This window comes from Leucopleurus acutus (genome assembly GCF_964270905.1).
Source record: "Leucopleurus acutus genome assembly, chromosome: 13".
Classification (NCBI taxonomy): Eukaryota; Metazoa; Chordata; class Mammalia; order Artiodactyla; family Delphinidae; genus Leucopleurus; species Leucopleurus acutus.
The window spans coordinates 63,932,365-63,955,443 of NC_139155.1; the positions used below are offsets into that span (position 1 = coordinate 63,932,365).

The following is a 23,079-nucleotide window of genomic DNA, read 5'->3' on the forward strand; positions in this document are numbered from 1 at the left end:
TTTTTTTTTTTTTTTTTTTTGCGGTACGCGGGCCTCTCACTGTTATGGCCTCTCCCATTGCGGAGCACAGGCTCCGGACGCACAGGCTCAGCGGCCATGGCTCACGGGCCCAGCCACTCCACGGCATGTGGGATCTTCCCGGACCGGGGCACGAATCCATGTCCCCTGCATCGGCAGGCAGACTCTCAACCACTGCGCCACCAGGGAAACCCGGCAGGTGGATTCTTAACCACTGGTGCCACCAGGGAAGTCCCCTTCTATTTCTTCCTTTTTTTTTTTTTTTTGGCCGCGCCATATGGCATGTGAGATCTTAGTTCCCTGACCAGAGATTGAACCCGGGCCCGGGCAGTGAAAGCACAGAGTCCTAACTACTGGTGTGCCATGTAAGTCCCTTCCTCTATTTCTTTGTGGGTAAATGGTGAGAGGAAATCAGTTCCAGACAATTTAGGCCATGTACTAAATTTCATACAGAAACCTGAGACAGCTCACTTTACATAATTTAAAATGAGGCCGAGACTTGCTGACAAAGAAGAAATTGAATCTAGAGAAAGAATCAGTACTGCAGAGACATGACATTTCTACGGGGCACGAGTCCTCCAGGCCCCAGACATCACGTGGTTAAAGCAGTAGCTCTGGACTTCTCTGGTGGTGCAGTGGTTGAGAATCCGCCTGCCAATGCGAAGGACACGGGTTTGGGCCCTGGTCCGGGAAGATCCCACATGCCGCAGAGCAACTAAGCCCGTGAGCCACGACTACTGAGCCCGCACTCTAGAGCCTGTGAGCCGCAACTACTGAGCCCATGCTCCTAGAGCCCATGCTTCACAAGAGAAGCCACCGCAGTGAGAAGCCTGTGCACACAACAAAGGGTAGTCCCCACTTGCCGCAGCTAGAGGAAAAGCCAGTGCATAGCAATGGAGACCCAATGCAGCCAAAGATTAAAATAAATAAATAAATAATTTTTTTTTAAAAAAAGCAGTAGCTGTCACCGTGTGGCTGGGGTTTCTAGGACTCCAAGAGGTCGGATGATTTTCATGACAGCACCAAGGGGTCGTCTGCCTCTCTCTCTCCCTCTCTCACAGGTGCAGAGTGCTATTTCTGGAGGCTACCTGATGTGATGGCCAGTGGGATATGTGCTTGGGATTCTCTCTCTTTTCATTCATTCATTCATTCTCTTTCTCCTTTCTTTTTTTTTTTTTTTTTTGCGGTACGCGGGCCTCTCACTGTTGCGGCCTCTCCGGTTGCGAAGCACAGGCTCCAGACGCGCAGGCTCAGCGGCCATGGCTCACGGGCCCAGCCACTCTGCGGCATGTGGGATCTTCCCCGACCGGGGCACGAACCCGCATCCCCTGCATCGGCAGGCGGACTCTCAACCACTGCGCCACCAGGGAAGCCCTCTCCTTTCTTTTAAAGGGTTTTTTAAAAATTGTGGTAAAATTCACATGACATCAGGTCTACCACTTTAACCATCTTAAGTGTACAGGTCAGTGTGAGTACATTGGCAGTAGTGTGCAGCCATCACTGCCATTCATCTCCAGAACTTTTTCATCTTCCCAAACTGAAACTCTGTCCCCATCAGACAAAAGCTCCCATCCCCAACCCCCGGCCCCTGGCAACCTCTTCCACTTTATGCCTCTGTGGATTTGACTGCTCCAGGGACTTTATGTACGTGGAGTCGTACAGTACTTGTCCTCCTGTGTCTGGCTTGTTTCACTGAGTATAATGTCTTCAAGGTTCATCCACATTTTAGCATGTGTCAGAATTTGCTTCCTTTTTATGACCCAGTAATATTCCATTGTATGGACAGGCCACAGCTTGTTTATCCATCATCTGTTGCTGGACACCTGGGTTGTTCCTCCTCTTGGCTCTGGTGAGTCATGCTGCTGTGAGCATCAGAGGACAAGGTGTCTGTGAGTCCTGGCATTCAGTTCTCTTGGACACATACCTAGGAGTGGGATTGCTAGCTCCTATAGTAACTCTGTGTTTAAGCTTTTTTTTTTTTTTCCTTATATTGGAGTATAGGTGATTTACAATGTAGTGTTAGTTTCAGGTGTACAGCAAAGTGATTCAGTTATACATATATCCATTCTTTTTTCAGATTCTTTTCACCTATAGGTTATTACAGAGTATTGAGTAGAGTTCCTTGTGCTATACAGGAGGTCCTGGTAGTGTGTATATGTTAATCCAGCCTCTTAATTTATCCCTTCCCTTGACCTTTCCCCTTTGGTAACCATAAGTTTGTTTTCTAAGTCTGTGAGTCTGTTTCTGTTTTCTAAATAAGTTCATTTGTATCATTTTTAGATTCCACATGTAAGTGGTATCGTATGGTATTTGTTTTTATTTGTCTGACTTACTTCACTTAGTGTGATAATCTCTAGATCCATCCATGTTGCTGCAAACGGCATTATTTCATTCTTTTTTATGGCTGAGTAATATTCCATTGTATATCTGTATCACATCTTTATCCATTCATCTGTTGATGGACATTTAGGTTGCTTCCATGTCCTGGCTATTGTAAATAGTGCTGCAGTGAACATTGGGGTGTATGTATCATTTCAAAGTATGGTTTCCTCCAGATATATGCCCAGGATTGGGACTGCCGGATCATATGGTAGCTCTACTTTTAGTTTTTGAGGAACCTCCGTACTGTTCTCCATAGTGACTGCACCAGTTTACCTCCCACCAATAGTGTGGGAGGGGTCCTTTTTCTCAACACCCTCTCCAGTGTTTATTATGTGTTTAACCTTTTGAGTAAATGCTTGGGAAGCTTGTGTTTACACAGTTTCTCAGCTTTAATTTCAATACAGTAAATATTGATAGATGTATCCCATATAAACAAAAGATGTTTGGTGTTCTCAGAATTTTTAAGAGTATAAAAAGGTTTTCAAATGAAAAGATTTGAGAACTAGTGTGAAAGAAGTTCGTGTTTTGGTGTTGTGGCCTTGCATGTACATGGTGAGGGCATGGATTATTTCAAAAAGCATCAACAATCCATTGGCTAGAGTAGCCAGCCAGGAGATAGTCATCACAAGAGGGGGCTGGGACAGGACCTTGGTGAACCCAGTAGTGAAAAGACGGGGAGACGATTTTTGAGCAGCTTTGTATGTGGCAGAAATTGTGCTGGATGCTTTGCAAGGGGACCCGAGAGGATACTGAGGAAGAAAGGAAAGGGAATGTTGATTTACAGCTGGAGTAACACCAGTGAGACCCTCGGGAATCCCCATCGGACACAGTAAGCAGCTGACTGTGTGTTGGTCCCCGCCCAGCATTCAAGGCAGGCTGTGCCACGTCCTGACTCTCCCTGCTCCATTGACCACACTAGCACAATCACCTGGAGGGTTGCCCAGCACAAAGTGGTGCTTGGCAAATATTTTTTGAATGAGCAATTCACATGTGTTAACCAGTGATTCACAGGTTGGATTGCTTTCTGAACAGCCCCTACACTGTGCAGGTGAGTCAGGAAGGGAAAGACCCTTCCCGGGGATATCAGAACTGATGACACTTCGTTAGCGACTTAAAGAACAGAGTAGTTCAGTTCGGCAGACATTCCGTGGACACGTCCGTGTGTTAGGTGCTGGGTATGGGTAGATTTATTTCAACACTTAACTCTAGAACAGCGTTTGGCAAACTGCAGCCTGCAGCTGGCTGCTCGTTTTGGTCTTCTTTTGTTTTACACGTTGCTGCATCTCAGTGGTTCACTCCTTTTTACTGCTGAGTAGTATTCCATGGTATGGCTCCACTGCAGTTTGTTTATCCATTCAGTTGTTCAGGGCATTTGGGTTGTTTCCAGCTTTTGGCTATTGCAAATAATATTACTCTGAATATGTCTCTGTATGGTCATATACTTCTCTTGGATAAATCCCTAGGAGTGGAATGACTGTGTCATATAGTACGTATATATTCAGCCTTTTAGAAACTGTCAAACTGTCTTCCACAGCAGTTGTACCATTTTTACATTCCCACTAGCACTGTAGGAGAGTTCTAGTTAACTCACATATTGTCAGCTCTTGGTATCGTCATTTTTCATTTTAGCCATTCTAATATGTAATGGTATCTCATTAGGACTTTAATTTGCATTTCCTTAATGAGTAATGATGTTGAGCATCTTTTTATGTGTTTTTGCCATCTGTATCTTCTTTGGTTAATTGTGCATTCTTTTTTTTTTTTATTTTTGGCCATGCCTCAAGGCTTGTGGGATCTTAGGTCTCCAACTAGGGATTGAACCTGGGGCCCTGGCAGCCTGGCAGTGAGAGCACCAAGTCCTAACTACTGGACCACCAGGGAATTCCCTAGTTAATTGTCCATTAAAATCTTTTGCCCATTTTAAGAATTGGGTGGGTTGTTTTCTTTTTATTGAAATATGAGAGTTCTTTATATATTCTGGATACAAATCCTTTATCAGATGTGTGATTTACAGTTCTTCTCTCCCAGTATGCGACTTTTCTTTTTATTCTCTTAACAATGTCTTTTGAAAAGGAAAGTTCTCTTTTTTTTTTTCTGTACGCGGGCCTGTCGCAGTTGTGGCCTCTCCGTTGCGGAGCACGGCCTCCAGACGCGCAGGCTCAGCGGCCATGGCTCACGAGCCTAGCCACTCCGCGGCATGTGGTATCTTCCTGGACCGGGGCACGAACCCGTGTCCCCTGCATCGGCAGGCGGACTCTCAGCCACTGCGCCACCAGAGAAGCCATGTTCAGATTTCTTAAAGTGGCAGCTGAGGTCATTGATTTGAGACCTTTCTTCTTTTCTGATATAGGAATTTTAAGCATTTAAAAAAACTTATTTGTTTGTTTGTTTACAGCCGTGTTGGGTCTTTGTTGCTGCACGCAGGCTTTCTCTAGTTGCCGCGAGCAGGGGCTACTCTTCGTTGCGGTGCATGGGCTTCTCATTGCAGTGGCTTCTCGTTGTGGAGCATGGGCTCTAGGCGCTCGGGCTTCAGTAGTTGTGGTGCACGGGCTTAGTTGCTTCTCGGCTTGTGGGATGTTCCCAGACCAGGGCTCGAACCCGCGTCCCCTGCATTGGCAGGTGGATTCTTAACCACTGTGCCACCAGGGAAATCCCCTGATATAGAAATTTAATGCAATACATTTGCCTCTGTGAACTGCTTTAGTTGCATTTCACAAATTTTCATTAAATTAAAATGCTTTCTAATCGCCCTTTTCATTTCCTCTTTGACTCATAGGCTATTTAGAAGAATGTCAGTTGTTTTCTATATAGTCGGGGGATTTCCCAGACATCTTTCTGCTGTTGATTTTTAATTTAATTCCATTGTGATCAAACAACACACTTAAATTTGAACCTTTATGAATGTATTGAGATTTGTTTTATGGCTCATATATTTATCTATTATGGTGAATGTTTTGTACGCATGTGAAAAGAATGTGTATTCTGCTGTAGTTGGGCAGAGATTTATGTGAATGTCGGTTGGGTCCAGCTGGTTGATAGTGTTGTTCAGGTTGTCTGTATCCTTGCAGATTTTCTGTCTGCTTGTTCTATCAGTTATTGAGAGAAGGGATTGAAGTTGATTGTGAATTTGTCTATTAGCAGTTACAGCAGTTTTTCCTTCATTTGAAGCTCTGCTATAGATGCAGAGACATTTAAGGTTATTATGTCATTTATCACTATTAAATACCTTCTTCATTTATCGTAATATTATTTGCCCTGAAGTCTCCTTTGTGTGGTATTAATACAGCCACCCCTGGGACTTCCCTGGTGGTGCAGTGGTTAAGAATCTGCCTGCCAATGCAGGGGACACGGGTTTGAGCCCTGGTCTGGGAAGATCCTACATGCCGCGGAGCAGCTAAGCCCGTGCACCACAACTACTGAGCCTGCGCTCTAGAGCCCGCAAGCCACGACTACTGAGCCCGCATGCCACAACTACGGAAGCCCATGCGCCTAGAGCCCGTGCCCCGCAACAAGAGAAGCCACCGCAATGAGAAGCATGCCCACCACAACGAAGAGTAGTCCCCGCTCACCGCAACTAGAGAAGGCCCCCACGCAGCAACAAAGACCCAACACAGCCAAAAAATAAATAAAAAAAAAATATATATATATATATACAGCCACCTCTGCTTTCTTTTTTTTTTTTTTTGTGGTACGCGGGCCTCTTACTGCTGTGGCCTCTCCCATTGCGGAGCACAGGCTCCGGACGCGCAGGCTCAGCAGCCACAGCTCACGGGCCCAGCCACTCCACGGCATGTGGGATCCTCCTGGACCGGGGCACGAACCCGTGTCCCCTGCATCAGCAGGTGGACTCCCAACCATTGCACCACCAGGGAAGCCCTCTCTTTTCATCCATGTGAGCATGCCATATCTTTTTCCATTGTTTCATATTCACCTATTTGTGTCCTTATATAAAGTGGGTTTCTTTTAGACACATGTAGTTTCATCGTGCTTTTTTTACTTATGTAACAAATTCTGCCTTTTAATTAGGGTGTTTCGATCACCCCATATATTTATTGATCAGGCAAATTTAATTACAGTCTGCCATTTTGTCGTTTGTTTTCTATTTGTGCCAACCGTTGTTTCCTTTTCCCTTTGTTTATTCTTCCTTTGGGTTGAGTATGTTTTGTTACTTTTGTCTTCCTCATTGGCTTATTTGCTGTAGCTCTTGTGTTAGTTTAGTGATATTCAGCTTTAACTTATCACATTCATGAGACAGACCACTTTACCTGTAGTGTTAGAGCCTTTAAACGGTATGCTTCAGTTTCTCCTTTCCCGGCTTTTGTGCTGCTGTTGTCACAATTTTACTTCCACTCAGGTTATAAGCCCCACAATGGAGTATGTGTGCATTTGCTTTAAGTGCCTCCAGGTTGGCAGTCTTCTGTTTTTTCCTCTCAGAACTGAGAAGTGTTGTTCCACCATCTTCCAGCTTGTGTTGTTTCTAGTGAGAAATCTGCTGTCATCTTTACTTTGTTTTTCTGTGCATCATGTCTTTTTTATCTGCTTTTAAGACTTTTCTCTTTATTGCTGGTTTTAGGCAATTTGATTATGATGTGCCCTGGAGTATTTTTCTCTCTATTTCTTGTGTCTGTGGTTCATCGAGCTACTTGGATCTGTGGGTTTATAGTTTTCATCAAATTGGGGAATTTTTCTGCCATTGTTTCTTCAAATATTTTTTCTGTTTCCCCTCCGTGTACATGTGTACGGGTGGCTTGAAGTGGTCCCAGAGCCACAATTCATTTTTTTCTAGCCTTCTTTTCTTTCTGTTTAGAGTTTCTGTTGTTTGTGCAGTGTGTTTGTATCTCTCACAGTAGGTTTCTTTCTTTGTGTCTTCCATATCTCTACTTAACATGTTTAATCTTTCCTCTAACTTCTTCAACATTTACAATACAGTTATAATAATTCTTAATGTTTTTATCTTTTCTGTCATTTCTGCCATTTCTGGATTGATTTTTTTTCCTCCTCATTTTGGTCATAATTTCCTGTTTGCATGTCTGGTAATTTTTTTATTGGATGGCAGACTATGAATTTTTTTTTTTTTTTTGCGGTATACGGGCCTCTCACTGTTGTGGCCTCTCCCGTTGCGGAGCACAGGCTCCGGACGTGCAGGCTTAGCGGCAACGGCTCACGGGCCTAGCCGCTCCGCGGCATGTGGGATCTTCCTGGACCGGGGCACAAACCCGTGTCCCCTGCATCGGCAGGTGGACTCTCAACCGCTGTGCCACCAGGGAAGCCCAGACTATGAATTTTGACTTTCTGAGTTCTGCATATTTCTGCATATTCCTATAAATATTCTTGAGCTTTGTTTTAGGGTGTGACTTGGAAACAGTTTGGTCATTTCAGCTCTTCGTTTTAATCTTGGTTAGTCAGGACTAGGGCAGCATTCAGCCTAGAGTTAATTTTTCCCCACCAACCAGGCAAGACTCTTCTGCATCTTGACCCAGTGCCCCATGAATTAGAAGTTGTTTCCAGTGTGGATCCTGAGAACAGGTGCTTTTGTGGCTCTGATGAGCTTCAGTTATTGTTATTGTTCCCTCTTACCCCAAGGATGGTCTCTCCCTGGCCGTGCCTGCTGATAGCACACCTGAGAGCCAGGGCAGGCGGGTGGCAGGAGCTGGCTGACCCCAGCCTCAGTCAGGCCCTTCTGTATTGAGTTACTCACTGTTTTGTCTGTCCCCTATTACAGTTGCTTCCAGAAACCACTTCCTTAAAGTGGTCTTGTAATGTCACTTACTGGTTAAATCACCTTTGCTCCATACAGCATGCGACCTGAAGTTCAAAATACCTTCCTCCCCCCGTTCCCCGTGGTCTCCGTTCGTGGCAGGCTCCCCTGTTCCTCCCTTCCTGCGCCATCCTATGCACCTTGTGAAGCCTCGGGAGCCCCGTGCCCCCACGTCATCCAGGCAGTGGCCTGAGGCCCTGGGTGGGGGCGGCCTCTCCCCCTGCATTCACCTAGCATGCTGGCACCTCTGTCTGGTCAGTGTCTGTGTCGGCCCTGCCCCGTGTGCTCAGAGGTGCAGGTGGCACCGCATCCTCAACGGCCTCTTGCCTTTGGTCCCACAGAGCTGCGGTGCAACCCAGGCCAGTTTGCCTGTCGCAGCGGCGCCATCCAGTGCATCCCCCTCCCCTGGCAGTGTGACGGCTTGGTGACCTGTGAGGATGAGAGTGATGAAGCCAACTGTCCAGGTGAGTGTCAGGCCGGGGGACGCGTGTGGTGGCCGCCCTCCCCTCCTCCCTCTCTCTTTCTGTGTCTCTTTAAAAAATGCATGCCCAGTGCCGCAGGTCCCAGTGCAGCCGGTTGCAGGGCCAGGGCCATGGGGGGCATGAGGGGGCCCAAGAGGCCACATTTGGGGGCACCGCGGCCCACAGCGAGCCCCTGTGTGGCAGCCCTGGTGACCGGCCGTGGCCCTCTTGCCATCCTGCCCACTTGGGCCCTGGAGACAGGGGTGGATGCCACACGAAATCTGAGTTGCAGCTCCTTTGCTCAGTTCTGCCCCCGTCCCCTCGATTAGGGTTGCCCCCAAGAGCAGCGTGTTCATGGCAGCCCTGGCTCTCAGCTTGGTCCAGGGTGTGTGCATGTGCCTGTGACACACACACATCACACACTCATCCGCTGAAGACCTGGGTGTCGGCTCGAGGTGTTGGACAGTATCTGCCTGTGAAGGTGACTGTTGAGAGGCGACCCCTCCCGGTCATCCTGGATCCTGTTCTGGCTTGGCTATCTCTTGCATGTCTCTGGTTGAGGTGTCTGTCTTTTTGGTGACATTGGGGATAGTGGCGGCCAGGCTGGGAGCCTCCAGGGCAGGCCCATGTCTGGGAGCCCACCCAGTCATTGAATATCTTTGTGGGTGCGGGGTGCAGGCAGGGTCTCAGCTGTGACCTCCCTGATGTGGTGAAGTTTAAGTAAATCCATGGAAAGTCCTAGCCGTGCTAGGTCTGGCTGCTTTTGAACTTGGACTGCAGGACTTCTTGAGTGACCACAAGAGTTTATTTCATTGTCCTGCTAAAAGCCTGCTAAAATTATAACAAAAGAGTACAAAATATGTAAAACCACAGGGACCAAGAAAATGGGAAAAGATGACACAGTAGATCAGTAATTTCAGCAGTATTTTGGGGAGGTAGAAAGCAGATGGTGTGCCTGATGCAGTCTGGGCCTTCAGGACAGTCCCTGCCTTTCAGGGGCTGGAGCTGTCTTACCCAGACCCCCTGCCAGAGGCTTCTGGTGTTGTTTAGCCCCTGAGATGCATTCCTGTGACATTTGGAAGGTGGAAGGTAAGGGGCCCCTTCTTCCCCTGGCCACAGTGTGGGTGTGTGGGCTCAGACAGTGGGAGCGTGGCAGGGCTGCAGAGTGGTGGTTGTCCCAGCAGCATTTTCTGCTCAGCGGTGGGTGGCAGACTGGCCTGCTCGCTCTCAGCTGCAGCACAGAGGGGGCATTGACGGTTAGAGGTGGCCCATTTTCTTTGTGCACCCCCCAGCCTTGTCAGTTGTTTGAAAGCACAAATTCCCTTTGTGTTGGAAATACCTATGTGGTCCCTGCTCTCCTGAGTGAACCATGTCTGATACAAACGGGAATGTAAAAGTTTTACTGGAGAAGAATTCACAGCTTTATTAAGAGACATTAAAGAAGACTTGAATAAGAAGAGACAGGGTGTTCTTAGCAAGGAAGTCTCAGTGTGGTAAAGCTGCCTGTTCTTCTTATATTGATCTGTGGATTCAGTGTTCTGGGAAATATGACAAGTCAGTTCTAAAACCCGTGGAAGGATAAAGTTCTGATATCATTTGTCCACTTTGAAGAAGAGAAAGAAGCACACACCAGCCTTGCCAGTGCTGAGGCTTCCTTCACAGTTGGCTCAGGGATTGGCTGGTGAGACAGAAGAGCTGCCAGAAATGGACCAGAGAAACTTGATTTGAGACAGAAGTGGATTACCCGTCACTAGACAAAGGATGGAGTCCGAAAGGAATGCCATCAGATCCCTGATGAACAGTGTTGGTTTCAGGTTAATTGAAGAAAAACTCCTGGAAGACCGTAGAGGAGAATACCTTTATGACCTTGGTAGGGAAGTTTTTTTTTTTTTTTTTTTTTTTTTTTTTTTTGCGGTATGTGGGTCTCACTGCTGTGGCCTCTCCCGTTGCGGAGCACAGGCTCCGGACCAGACCGGGAATTGAACCCGTGTCCCCTGCATCGGCAGGCGGACTCTCAACCACTGCGCCACCAGGGAAGTCCCGGAAGTTTTTTTTTAAGTCACAAAAAAAATGTTAACTCTTAAATAGAAACGACCAGTCTTACCAGATTAAAATTAAGGTTTCCCCTTTATCAAAAAGCCCCAATAAAGAATGTGAACAGACAAGTACAGAGTGGGAAGCCTATAAAGGATTATAATCCAGCGTGTGTAGAGGACTCCTGCGGATGGACAAAAGACGGTCAGGCATGTCAACGAATAAGAAAAATGAACAAGAATGGTGGCTCAACACATAAAGAGATGTCCTACCTCATTAGTATTCAGAGGCGACAGTGAGCTCCCACTTTGCAGATACTTAGATTGGCGAAACTGAGGACGTCTGACAAACCCGGGTATTGGAGGTCTTTGGGCTGCTGGTGAGAGGGGTGCACTGACACACCCACTTTGGAAAACAGGCATTAACCTGCAAAGCTGAACATCCTCATATTCTGTGATCCAAGATTGCCATTTCGGGGAAGCTCTGGAGAAATTTTTGCAGTGGCGTTCATACTAATGTACAGCTTGGAAACAACCCAAATGTGCGTTCACATAGCGGAGTATTTGACCCAGCGACAGCAGGTGCCTGTTAGGTTCCTGTAGCAACATGGAAACTTTTTTTTTTTTTTTTTTTTTTTTTTTTTTTTTTTGCAGTATGTGGGCCTCTCACTGTTGTGGCCTCTCCCGTTGCGGGGCACAGACTCCGGACGCGCAGGCTCAACGGCCATGGCTCACGGGCCCAGCCGCTCCGCGGCATGTGGGATCTTCCCGGACCAGGGCACGAACCTGTGTCCCCTGCATTGGCAGGCGGACTCTCAACCACTGCGCCACCAGGGAAGCCCAACACGGAAACCCTTAAAGCAGGATATAGGTGACAGGGCAAGTTGCCCCAAAGTACACACAGTACAGTAAAGACAAGCATAACTGAGCACCATCTCATTTTCAGATACATCTGTGTGTGGTAAACCAAGAGGAAGAAAGGCTGAACAGCCCAGATACACAAAACCCGGGCTTCCGGTTCCTCGCTGGTGGGAAGACAGAGGTGTCAGCCTGGGAGAATCAGACGTCGGGGTGCAGCCCTGTAGCAGATGACCGACTTAGTGGGGGCTGGGGGTTCATGACGTACTTTATTACTAGGCTTTACATCTTACATAAGTGCTGCATGTACTCTTTGGAATGTTTCAGATATTAGACAGCCTTGTTTGTTTTTTAAGAGAAGCCAATGGAAGGAAAGTGAAAACTGATGTGGCAGAGAAAATGCAGCCGCGGGCCTGCTTGGGGGAGAGAACACCAGGAAATGAGCCAGTTTGCCCAGCAGGCCCTAAATGCCCAGGCTGGTGGGCATCTGGCTGGGGGTGGCTGGGCTTCCTCACTTCCTCACTTTCTCCACGGAGCTAGATGACTCTTCCATGGCAGACATGAAGCTTATTTTCCAGACTTTGGCCGTCCAGTATGGTAGCCACGAGTCACGTGTGGCTTCTGAGTGCCTGAAATGTGGCCGTTTCCAACTAAGATGCACCACAACTGTAAAGTATACACTGAATATCAAAGAGTTAGTACAAAAAAGTAAAACACCTCATTAATACTTTTTAATATTTATTACATGTTGAAATTATAGTACTTTGAATATATTGGGTTAAATACAGTTATTAAAATTAATTTCATCTCTTTTGAAATGTGGCTTGCATTATATTTCTGTTAGATAGCACTTGGACTTACAGTCTGCAGAATAGGAGGTACCAGGCCCAGCAGAGGGGAGCCATGGAGGTGGTAAACAGAGGAATTAAGAGAAATTCTCTATGGGGACAGATGAGACCCTTGACCATATCTTCTGCCCTGCTCCCCAAATGGTCTGTTTCCTCAGGCAGGGGGTTGCCGGAGTCTTTTCTGGAGAAATTGGTGCATCATGGATGAGGTAGAAGCGGTATCAACAAGCTGGAGGGTTCTCACCTTGAACTCACCTGAACCCTACCAGCACCTGGCCCACGAGTACCCACAGAGCCTCTGGCAAGCTGGACCTCCTTCCTCTTAAACATGAAAGACACCCAGTGCTCTCTAGACTCTGGAAGAAAACAGCCACAGGATGCTCCCCGGACTCTGGATAGAGCATCCTAGACCAAAAGGACCAGCACAGAGTGGCTGAGGTAGCTAACTCTGCTGTGTGTAAAATAGCAGTTAGATGTGGGGGCTCAGAACCAAGCTGCCTGGGCTGGTTCCCCGCCTCCGCCTCCTCCGGCTGTAGTCCTGTGGGCAAGATGCTTTTTGAACTTCATTGTCCTCACCTGTGAGACGGGGGATAATAGTGCCTACCTTAGGGTTGCTAGAGGATTGATGTACACAAGGTGTGCTTAGAGCAGAACACAGCACTCAGCAATCACTCACTATATGTTAGCTCTTATTTTATTAATTCAGGGAGTAAAAGAAAACTTTAGCAATATATTCTTCTTGGTTTTTTTGTGGCTGCGCTGCATGGCATAGCAATATATTCTGATGTCAGCAAAATGGCTGTCTCAGAAACTTCAGACGCCCATTCTGCCATGCATACATTCAAAAAGCAACTAGAAGATGGCTAAAATAACTTCATGGAAGCTCTGGAAAACGGTCAAAGTCTATAGCAACCATGGGAACACCCAATCAGGAAAAAGCCACATTCAAGTGGTAGGAAATATCATGGCATTTTTACTCACCCTTGGCCCACTTCCTCCCCCAGTGGCACAGCACAGTCTAAAAGAAGCAACAACCCAATTCCAAATTCCTTGCCTCCAACCAGAGGGAGCAGAGTGACCTTATTTGCAACATTCTGACCTGTCTGGGGGCTGCCTGAGGGACTGATGTCTGTTGTTTCTGACTTGGAACTCAGATAGGGAAGAATTACATAGTTTGGATCTCAGCCAGCAAAAAACTGCAGAAAAGTGTCAAGCAATGCTCACAAAAACTGGGTACAGACCTGCAGGTGCCTGGGGTAAGGGACTGTGGGTGGAGGAATACAATAGTACGTCCAAGACCCTGAGAAGCAGGTGACTGGCTCTGGGAAATTAAGACATTTTAAAGCAGGCATATATACTTAAGAATCAAAAGAAGTTCACACACAGGACCAGACACAATGCAAGTGTAGAAAAGGCCTAAGAAGACGTTAAGCCTTCACCCTGAGCTGTTCTCAAGGCTTAGAATAAACCCTGCTAATTAATGAAGGTCTTCCCCAATACAGAGCCAGTCTGCAAAGATTGGGAGAGGATTTATTCAAATGCCTAATTTTCAACAACAAAATAACAGACATACAAAGAAGCAGGAGAACACAGCCCATTTGAAGGAAGAAAATTATGTGGCAGATACGATCCCTCAAGAAACAGTGGGCCTCAGACATACTAAAGAAAGGCTTTAAAGCTACCATCTTAAGTGTGCTCAAAGAGGTGAAGGAAAATATGGACAAAAAACTAAACTGAATTGAAAACTTCACTAGAAGCAGGCTCCAACAGGCAGAAGAAAGACTAGGTGAGCTTGCAAACTGAACATTTGAAATTACTGAGTGTTTGGAACAGAAAGAACAAAGAAAGGTGAACAGAGCCTTGGGGACTTGCAGGATCACCCAACAACAACCAACAGAATGCACAGCTTTTTACTCAAATGTACATTTAACATTCTCTAGGCTAGACCATATGTTAGGCCACAAAATAAGTCTGAACAAATTTAAAAGATTGAAATCATATAAATCACAGTGGAATGAAACCATAATAGGTATCAACAGTAGAAGGAAAACTGAAACATTCACAAATACATGAAAATTCAACAGTATACTCTTAAACAGTCGTGAGTCAAGAAGAAATCACACAGGAAATTAGAAAATATCTTGAGATAAATGAAAATGAAAAGAACAAACCATAGACTTCCCTGGTGGCACAGTGGTTAAGAATCTGCCTGCCAATAAATAAATAAACAAATAAATTTATTTAAAAGAAAACAACAAACCAAAACTTAGGGGCTGCAGCAAAAACGGTACTAAGAAGGAAATATGTAGCTGTAAATACTATATTAAGAGAGAAAGAGAGAGTGTCAGCTGGAGGGAGGGAGGAAGGGTCTCAAATCAACAATCTAACTTTACACCTTAAGGAAGTAGAAAAAGAAGAACAAACTAAACTCAGTGCTAGCAGAAGGAAGAAAATAATAAAGATCAGAACAGAGGTAAACAGAATAGAAAAACAATGGAGAAAATCAACAAAACCAAAGGTCAACAAAATTGACAAACCTTTAGCTAGATTGACTAAAGAGAAAAAAGACTCAACTTCTTCGTAGAAACACCGAATGGCTAATGATGCCACTGCTGTGGAAGGGCCCAGAGGCCGTGGGGGCCCTGAAATGGGGAGAAAAATAAAGTGAGTGAAGCCGGGAAAGAAAAAAGAGAGTAAAGACTCAAATAACTAAAATAAGAAGTGAAAGTTGAGGGGACTTCCCTGGTGGTCCAGTGGTAAAGAATCTGCCTTCCAGTGGGGATGCGGGTTTGATCCTTGGTTGGGGAACTAAGATCCCACATGCTGCAGGGCAACTAGGCCCACGCGCCACAATTACTGAGCTTGCGCGCCTCAACAACAGAGCCCACCTGCCGCAAATTGCAGAGCCCACACACTCTGGAGCCCGCGCGCCACAGCTAGAGAGAAAAAACCCGCATGCCACAACTGGAGAGAAGCCTGCGTGGCAATGAAAGATCCCATATGCCTCAACAAAGATCCCACGTGCTGCAGCTAAGACCTGATGCAGCCAAAAAAAAAAAAAAAACAACAACAAATGAAAGTTGGGACATAGGGGCTTACACACTGTGATCAAATGGATTTATTCTTGGAATGCAAGGGTGGTTCAAAAAACTAAAATGTGTAATATACCACACTAGTAGAATGTAGGAAAAAACACATGATCTTCTTGATGCAGGAAGAGCATTTGGCCAAATTAAACATTCTTTCATGGTGAAACACTCAACAAGCTAGGAATAGAAGGAAACTACCTAAACATAATAAAGGAGGAGCTTAGTGGAGGAAGAGGAGCTGGGAGTCTGCCATCCCCTCCTTAAATAAAGAACCATGACTTTCAGCTGAACTGGTATCCCCCATACCAGAGACCCCCTGTTTTACTTTTTTAGTAAATCCCCCGTGTTCTGCTAGGGTGAAGGAGGGGCAGGTTTCCTGAGCACACCATGCAGGGGTTGGGAGCTGGGTGTGTGGACTGCCTTCTCCCTGATTTTTTAAAAAATTAATTAATTTATTTATTTTTGGCTGCATTGGGTCTTCATTGCTGTGTACGGGCTTTCTCTAGTTGTGGTGAGCGGCAGCTACTCTTTGTTGCGGTGCACAGGCTTCTCATTGTCATGGCTTCTCTTGTTGTGGAGCATGGGCTCTAGGTATGCGGTCTTCAGTAGTTGTGGCACGCGGGGTCTAGAGTGCAAGCTCAGTAGTTGCGGCACATGGGCTTAGTTGCTTTGCGGTATGTGGGATCTTCCCAGACCAGGGATCGAACCTGTGTCCCCTGCTTGGCAGGCGGACTCTCAACCACTGTGCCACCAGGGAAGTCCCTGCCTTCTCCCTGATTTAATACGAGAAATTTCATATCTCCAGAAAAGGCTTGAGAGTAGTGCAGTGAATAGTGCAGTGAACGCTCCTGTAGCCCTTACTTGCATTCATCAGCCATTAGCATTTTGCTACAGTTGCTTTCTCTATGTACATTTTTTTCTGAACCCTTTGAGAGTGTATTACAGATATGATATTTACCCCTAAATATTCAGCATCTTCTGAGAATGAGAACAATCCACTCTAACCACAGTACAATTTTCACATGCAAGAAACTTACTATAACACTATTATCTTATATATAGTCCATATTGAAATTTTTTTCAATGGTCACAAAAGAGTCACTTACAGGTTTTTTAAACTTTTAAGTCCAGGATTTAGTCAAAGGTTACATGTTGTATTTTCTTGCCATCTTGCTCTGTCCTTTAGTCAAGAGGTGTCCCCAGCCTTTTTATTTATTTATTTATCATTTATTTATGTTTTATAAATTTATTCATTTATTTTTGGCTGCGTTGGGTCTTCATTGCTGCGTGCAGGCTTTCTCTAGTTGAGGCGAGCGGGGGCTACTCTTCTGTTGCGGTGCGTGGTCTTCTCACTGGGGTGGCTTCTCTTGTTGCGGAGCACGGGCTCTAGGCACGCGGGCGTCAGTAGTTGCAGCATGTGGGCAGTTGTGGCTTGCGGGCTCTAGAGCACAGACTCAGTAGTTGTGGCGCATGGGCTTAGTTGCTCCATGGCATGTGGGATCTTCCCAGACCAGGGCTCAAACCCTTGTCCCCTGCATTGGCAGGAAGACTCAACCACTGCGCCACCAGGGAAGCCCCAGAAAACTTTTTTTTAAATCATGAGTTCGTATTTGCTGTACCTCCGATTCTGATCTAGACTTCCTCCTCTCCTCCCCCATCTCATATTTGTACCTCCGTTTCCCATAAGAACGAACCCTGGTTCCCAGCACCATCTGTATATGTACTCATTTGGCCAATTCTAAAGTACACATAAAAGAGTTTTGGAATTACTGCTCTTGTACCACGGCCAAGAACAAACCTACTAACTAAATTCTAGGATTTCTTCTCAGTTCTTTATGATGTTAGACTGTGTTGCACTGAGGGGGTACAGTCATTGTCTAGTCAGAAGCCACCGGATTCATTCCTGTTTTTCTTCTGTGTGATGTGTTAACGTCTGAATGTTTGCATTCAGTTTTAGGACTTTGCCTCCTCATCTTCATTTATTTTTTAATTGAGATATAAATCATGTACCATAAAATTCATCCCTTTAAAGTGTACAATTTCATGGGCTTTAGTGTATCCACAAGATTAACTGATTTTTTTTTAGAATATGTAAAACATTAGCAAGATTCAAAACTTGTAACTGTATAAAAACATACACTTAGAAGTTCTATTTCCCTTTACCTGTTTCCACCATATCCAATAGGCCACTAGCTTGATTGGTTTCTGGCCTATCTTTTCTGAGTTTTGGGCATTTTTTTGATTACAAAAATAAGCAAATGTGTGTATATTTTACTACTTGTTTCTTTTTCTTTACCCTTTCTTACATAAAAAAAGTGTCTTACTGTGTGTACTTTTTGCCCTGATTTTTTTTTCTTTTTTAATTCAGTAGAATATCCTTAAAATAACTCTGTATTAATTCATAAAGTTTTTTTTTTTTTTTAAATTCTTTCTTACTGTTATATTGCTCTCCATCTTAGGAACGTACCGTATTTTATTTAGCCAGTCTCCTATGTGTGGGCCTTTAGGTTGTCCTCATTAGTTTGCTATTAAAAATAACGTCACAGGGCTTCCCTGGTGGCGCAGTGGTTGGGAGTCCGCCTGCCGATGCAGGGGACACGGGTTCGTGCCCCGGTCCGGGAAGATCCCACGTGCTGCGGAGCGGCTGGGCCCGTGAGCCATGGCTGCTGAGCCTGGGCGTCCGGAGCCTGTGCTCCGCAACGGGAGAGGCCACAACAGTGAGAGGCCCGCGTACCGCAAAAAAAAAAAATAACGTCACAGTAAGTAACCTTGTGCATATGCGGGGTTATGGGGGGGGCTTTTTTGTTTTGGAGGGAGTTTTGGAGATGTATCATCAGTGTAAATTCTTAAATGTCGGATTGCTGGGTCTAAGGGTCAATGTATATAGTTTGCAAATTTCTTACTTTGCCCAGCTGCTGGCCTAGGATTTAGCTTTCTAGGCTCAAATAAATTTGGAGTGATTTACTTCTAAAATAAGACAATTTTGAGACTGACAAATGCTAAACTGGATGGTATACTGGGACAGCGGGCATAACCAGGCATCTTAGGACATGTGGTCACCTTCTCTACGTTATCACTTGTCCTTCTGTTTTCCAGTTGTTGTTGTGTTTTTTTTTTAATAAATTTATTTATTTATTTTTGGCTGTGTTGGGTCTTCATTGCTGCGCGCGGGCTTCCTCTAGTTGCGGGGAGCAGGGTCTGTTCTTCAGTGTGGTGTGCGGGCTTCTCATTGCGGTGGCTTCTCTTGTTGTGGAGCACGGGCTCTAGAGTGCAGGCTCGGTAGTTCTGGCACACGGGCTTTTAGTTGCTCCGCGGCATGTGGGATCTTCTCGGACCAGGGCTCGAACCCGTATCCCCTGCATTGGCAGGCGGATTCTTAACGACTGCGCCACCAGGGAAGTCCTGTTTTCCAGTTTTTAGGACTTTGTCATTCTCTTAACTGTTCTGTTTGTCCTAGTGACTGCCTTTTAAAAAATCCTGTTACTGGACTTCCCTGGCAGTCCAGTACTTAAGACTCAGTGCTTCCACTGCAGGGGCATGGGTTTGATCCCTGGTTGGGGAAGTTCTATATGCCGCACAGGGGGGCCAAAAATAATAATAATAAAATAAAATCCCATTACTGTTGTTTTAATGGGTTTCAGAGAACAAGGTGTGTTTGTTCAATCTGATATCTTTAACCAGAAGCTTCAAAAATGTTATTAATCTGGGATTTTTATATCCAGAGAAGTCAATGATATATGAGGATAAAATAAAGAAATTGTAGATATGAATAGACTCATAAATGTTGCTATACCCTTTCTTAGAAAGATGTGATCTTGTAAAAGGAGAGGGTTAAGCAAGAAAGAAGATGACCTGGGGTCCAGGAAACAGGGTCCCAGTGCAGGAGGGTAGCAAAGTGGACCCGAGGATCACAGCCAAGCCCCAGCCCAGAGAGCGGCCCATTCAGCCTGGAGCTGGAAGGTAGGCAGGGATTCCAGGAAACAAAGTGGAGCCAGGTGGCTCTGACACAGTGTTTTGAGTGTTTAAAATTTTTCCTGTTAGCCTTTGTTATCTGCTGTAGTAGCTGAAAAAATCAGTGGTTGATATACAGAAAGCTAAGAAAAATTTAAAACCGATGCAAATATTAACTCCAGGAAAAAAGAAAGTTGTTAGAGGATCGAAATAACCTTAGTATGCTATTTGGTTCACAAGTGAAGAATACTTACATTATTACATTATTCTACTGACTTTAGTTTTGAAATTGATGCTACTCTGTTGGGAAGGTAAGAGTGTATGTGAGCTAATAATAAGCCTGTACCTGCCTGACCTTAAGTCAGTGGGTAACACTTAAAATTGATAACACTAGAAATAGCAGGGTAAACCTATTATTCGGAAATATAGACATAACAGAAGAAATAAGTAAAAATAAGTAATTCTTTTTAAACTACCGGAAGAAGTAAGAAAAAATAATTTAAAAACTATCTGAAGAATTTTCTGTGGGAAATGGGATTAGGAGCAGGGGGCTGGGGGAGGGGAGGCAGGATTTCTATTTCATCCTGTGATGTACATACCTAAGAATTGAGAAGACCTTGAGGGAGGAGCCCCACTCAGGTCAGTCTGCTTCTGCCACAGCACTCCTGGCATCTGAGAGCTGTGGCCACAGGTGGAGTGTGCCTGGGACTGGTGGCTTCAGCTTCTGTCCCAGGCAGTAGCAGAAGGTAAAATGTTCCTTCTGTGAACTTGTGCCCTGAGACATTCATGGACCTATAGGAGCCGCAGGAGGGAGGCAGATTTTGAACTTGAAACTTACAGGGCTGTGTTTTTGCAGTTAATCTCTGTGTACCGCATATACTGTCCACATGGGTATAAAATGGGAAGACAGAGTGTTCATGTTGGCATGTCCCTGGTGGAACAGAGACAGAGATGGTGGTCCCTGGGGCTCCCCCAAACCATCAACCTTTAGCCCAGTGAGATCCCCCTGAGCGACATGACTGGCCCCAGCTGTGGGGAAAGAGAATCAGTTTAAAGAACGTGTTCAGCGTAACGGAAATGCTATTAGTAACTGTATTTCCTGGCTCTCTGGTTTTAGAAATCCTGCGTTGGTTAGCAAGTATTGGTTAACTTAGAGACATTTGATTTTTGACCATGATTCTAAACCTGTTTGGTGTGAAATAGGACAGTGACATGTGTCCCGACAGCTCAGAACACTGAAGAGGCTCCAGTCTGTCCTGCCCTCTTCCTCATTCGGAGACGTTACAGGCTCATCTGGACAAGTTTTAAGTTTCTGGAAACACAAATTAGAATCACTCACATTTTGTCCTTTATTTGCACATCATCTTCTTTTCCGGCCACTTGCTGTTGGGAGCAGCAAGCAGGACACTGCCTGCCCTGACTACTGACTCAGATTCCCCGTTGGACTTGAGGCCTCCAGCTCTTGCTGCCCTGATCTCCAAGGGCACACGAGGGTCCTGAGGCGGGACACTTCTCCTCTGAAGCAGGTCTGTCACGGCCTTGCCTGCCTCCCCATCTCAGACATTCCCTCTTCCTCAGATTTTCAGTAGCGTTTCAGCCGGGTCTCCTCCTTGGGCTTTCATTCTGAAGTCCGGGGACGGACATCTGAAGAGAGAGGAGCACTCCTTCGGAGACGTCAGGGCTGGACTCAGGTTGGGTTCCAGGCTTGGGCTCATCCCCGTCCCCACCACAGGGAGTGAGAGTGAGACCTCCCACTAAGGGGTCAGGGCCACCTGCTGCCGGGTGCCTGGGACAGTGCCTAGAGCTGCTCTGGGGCGTCTGCACCCTGAAACCCGCACTCTGGGGCTGGGCGCACACCCTCCAGCTGGCCGCCGCGCTGTCTGTGGGGCTCAGAGAAAACTCCTTATTGTCAGAGGTGGTCCTAAGAGTGCTGTAAGGCTGCTGATCCAGTGAACTCTGCCTTCCCCCGCCACCCTCACCTCTTGCTTCTGGCCCCCAGGACACTCAGGGGGCCTGTGTCTGTTGGTGGGTTTCGGTGGCAGCATGTAATGGACGCTGAATAATGAGTGATGAGGGGGTGGATGTGGGCGTTTGGATATGAAGGAAAATGGAGTAGAGAGGAAGGCTCAGAATTGCTGCCTGAACCACAGAGAAGCCTGCTCATCACAGAGCAGCGTCCTCCACCGCCACCAGGCTTTCTGGTTACTTTACTGTGCTGTTTCACCTGCCCCCCCACCCCCTCCCCGGGCTGCAGATGGCTTCACTGCGGGCAGCATCCTGGCCACCTGGTGTTCGGTGCCCCCGGCAGAACCGGTCCTTTTCTTTCTCTCCCCTCTGCCCTAGATTCCTCGTCCCTCTGTGAGCAGTTTGACCGGTTGTATACCAGGTGCCCAGGTGCTGTGCTTAGTCTGGGGAAGAGGCCAAGACCAAGTGGAACCACAGGTCTTGCTCGTTTGAGCAGGCAGAAGGGAGGTGTGAAGAGCAGGCAAAAGGGAGGTGTGAAGTGCAGGCGTAGCGAAATATGCTTCAGCTACACCCAAGCTGGTCTTCAAGCTTGTTGCAGGCATGCCCGGTTTTGGCCTTTGCCCTCTGCCTGGGAGGGCTCTGCTCCCCTCCCTCCTTATCCCTCAGCCCAGTGGGGATCTGCCCACTCCTCTGCCTGGCGCCCTGGAGGGACAGAGGCAGGGGCTTTGCATTGTCTCCTCCGGGGAGCGGGAAGTGGTGGTTCTCAGACATGTGCACGGGGCACCCCAGTCCCAGAGAGCTGAAGCCGTCCCACCCCAGGGCAGTGTTTGAAGAGGGCAGCTTCTCCTCTAGGTCTTTGCCTGGGGTCCAACTTATCTCAGACACTGGGAACACATTTTATGTGTTAGAGTGATTGGCAAGCTGATCCCATCACCTGCCTGGGAAGGGACTATGGAAACTCCGAGGAAATACTCTACTGAGTAGTTAGTGGAAGAGGGACAAAGCTGCTAGGGTCTCAGAAGGACACACATGTGCTTCTTCTACAAAAATTAGGAAATGCAGGCAGCTCCAGCTTGGAACCTTAGGAGTTGTGGTAATTAAAGAAATCGATTCACAGATGCTGAGCAGCCATTGAAAGTGATCTTCACTAAAGAATATGGAAAGCTGTTTATAGTCTTCAGCTTGCAAAGCAAATCATAAAATAGTGCTTGACGTGATCCCAATAGTTTTAAGGATTTGTGTAGAAGGGAGAGATTGGAAGGGTAGCAACCTCTAGAATAGTACAGTTTATCTGTTTCGTCTTTTCAAACTTTTGTATTTCTCAAATATTTTACATTGAATATGTGTTATTTTATAATGGGAAAAAATAAAGATGATTTATTAAATAAAAACAGTGTCAGGGAATTCCCTGGCGGTCTTCTTTCACTGCCAGGGCCCAGTTCAATCCCTGCTGGGGAATTAAGGTCCTCTGCCCCTGCCCGCAGGTGGGAGAGGTGGGGACTGCCCATTGCCATGCCACGCCCCTACCACGCCCATCGCCCCACCTTGGCATGCGCCACGCCCCTCCTGGGCCACACTCCACCCACCACCCACCCCACCACCCCCGCCTGGCCTGAGGTTGTTGAGCCAGCTGCAGGCAGGTGTCTGTTGTGTCTGCGAAGTCATGCAGACCAAGTTCATCGCCTGTGCTGACCCTGTACCGGTATCCTCCACCAG

At 46.4% G+C, this 23,079-nt stretch overlaps 1 protein-coding gene across 1 annotated transcript in view; it reads left to right on the top strand.

The window, feature by feature from the left end:
- The window catches only part of DGCR2 (DiGeorge syndrome critical region gene 2), a 69,310-nt gene that overhangs the window by 23,890 nt on the left and 22,341 nt on the right, over window positions 1–23,079 (top strand). The window contains exon 2 of the mRNA XM_082853239.1: window positions 8,500–8,622. Within this exon, the coding sequence (XP_082709365.1) occupies window positions 8,500–8,622 (123 nt within the window). The remainder of the gene's footprint in view (window positions 1–8,499; window positions 8,623–23,079) is intronic.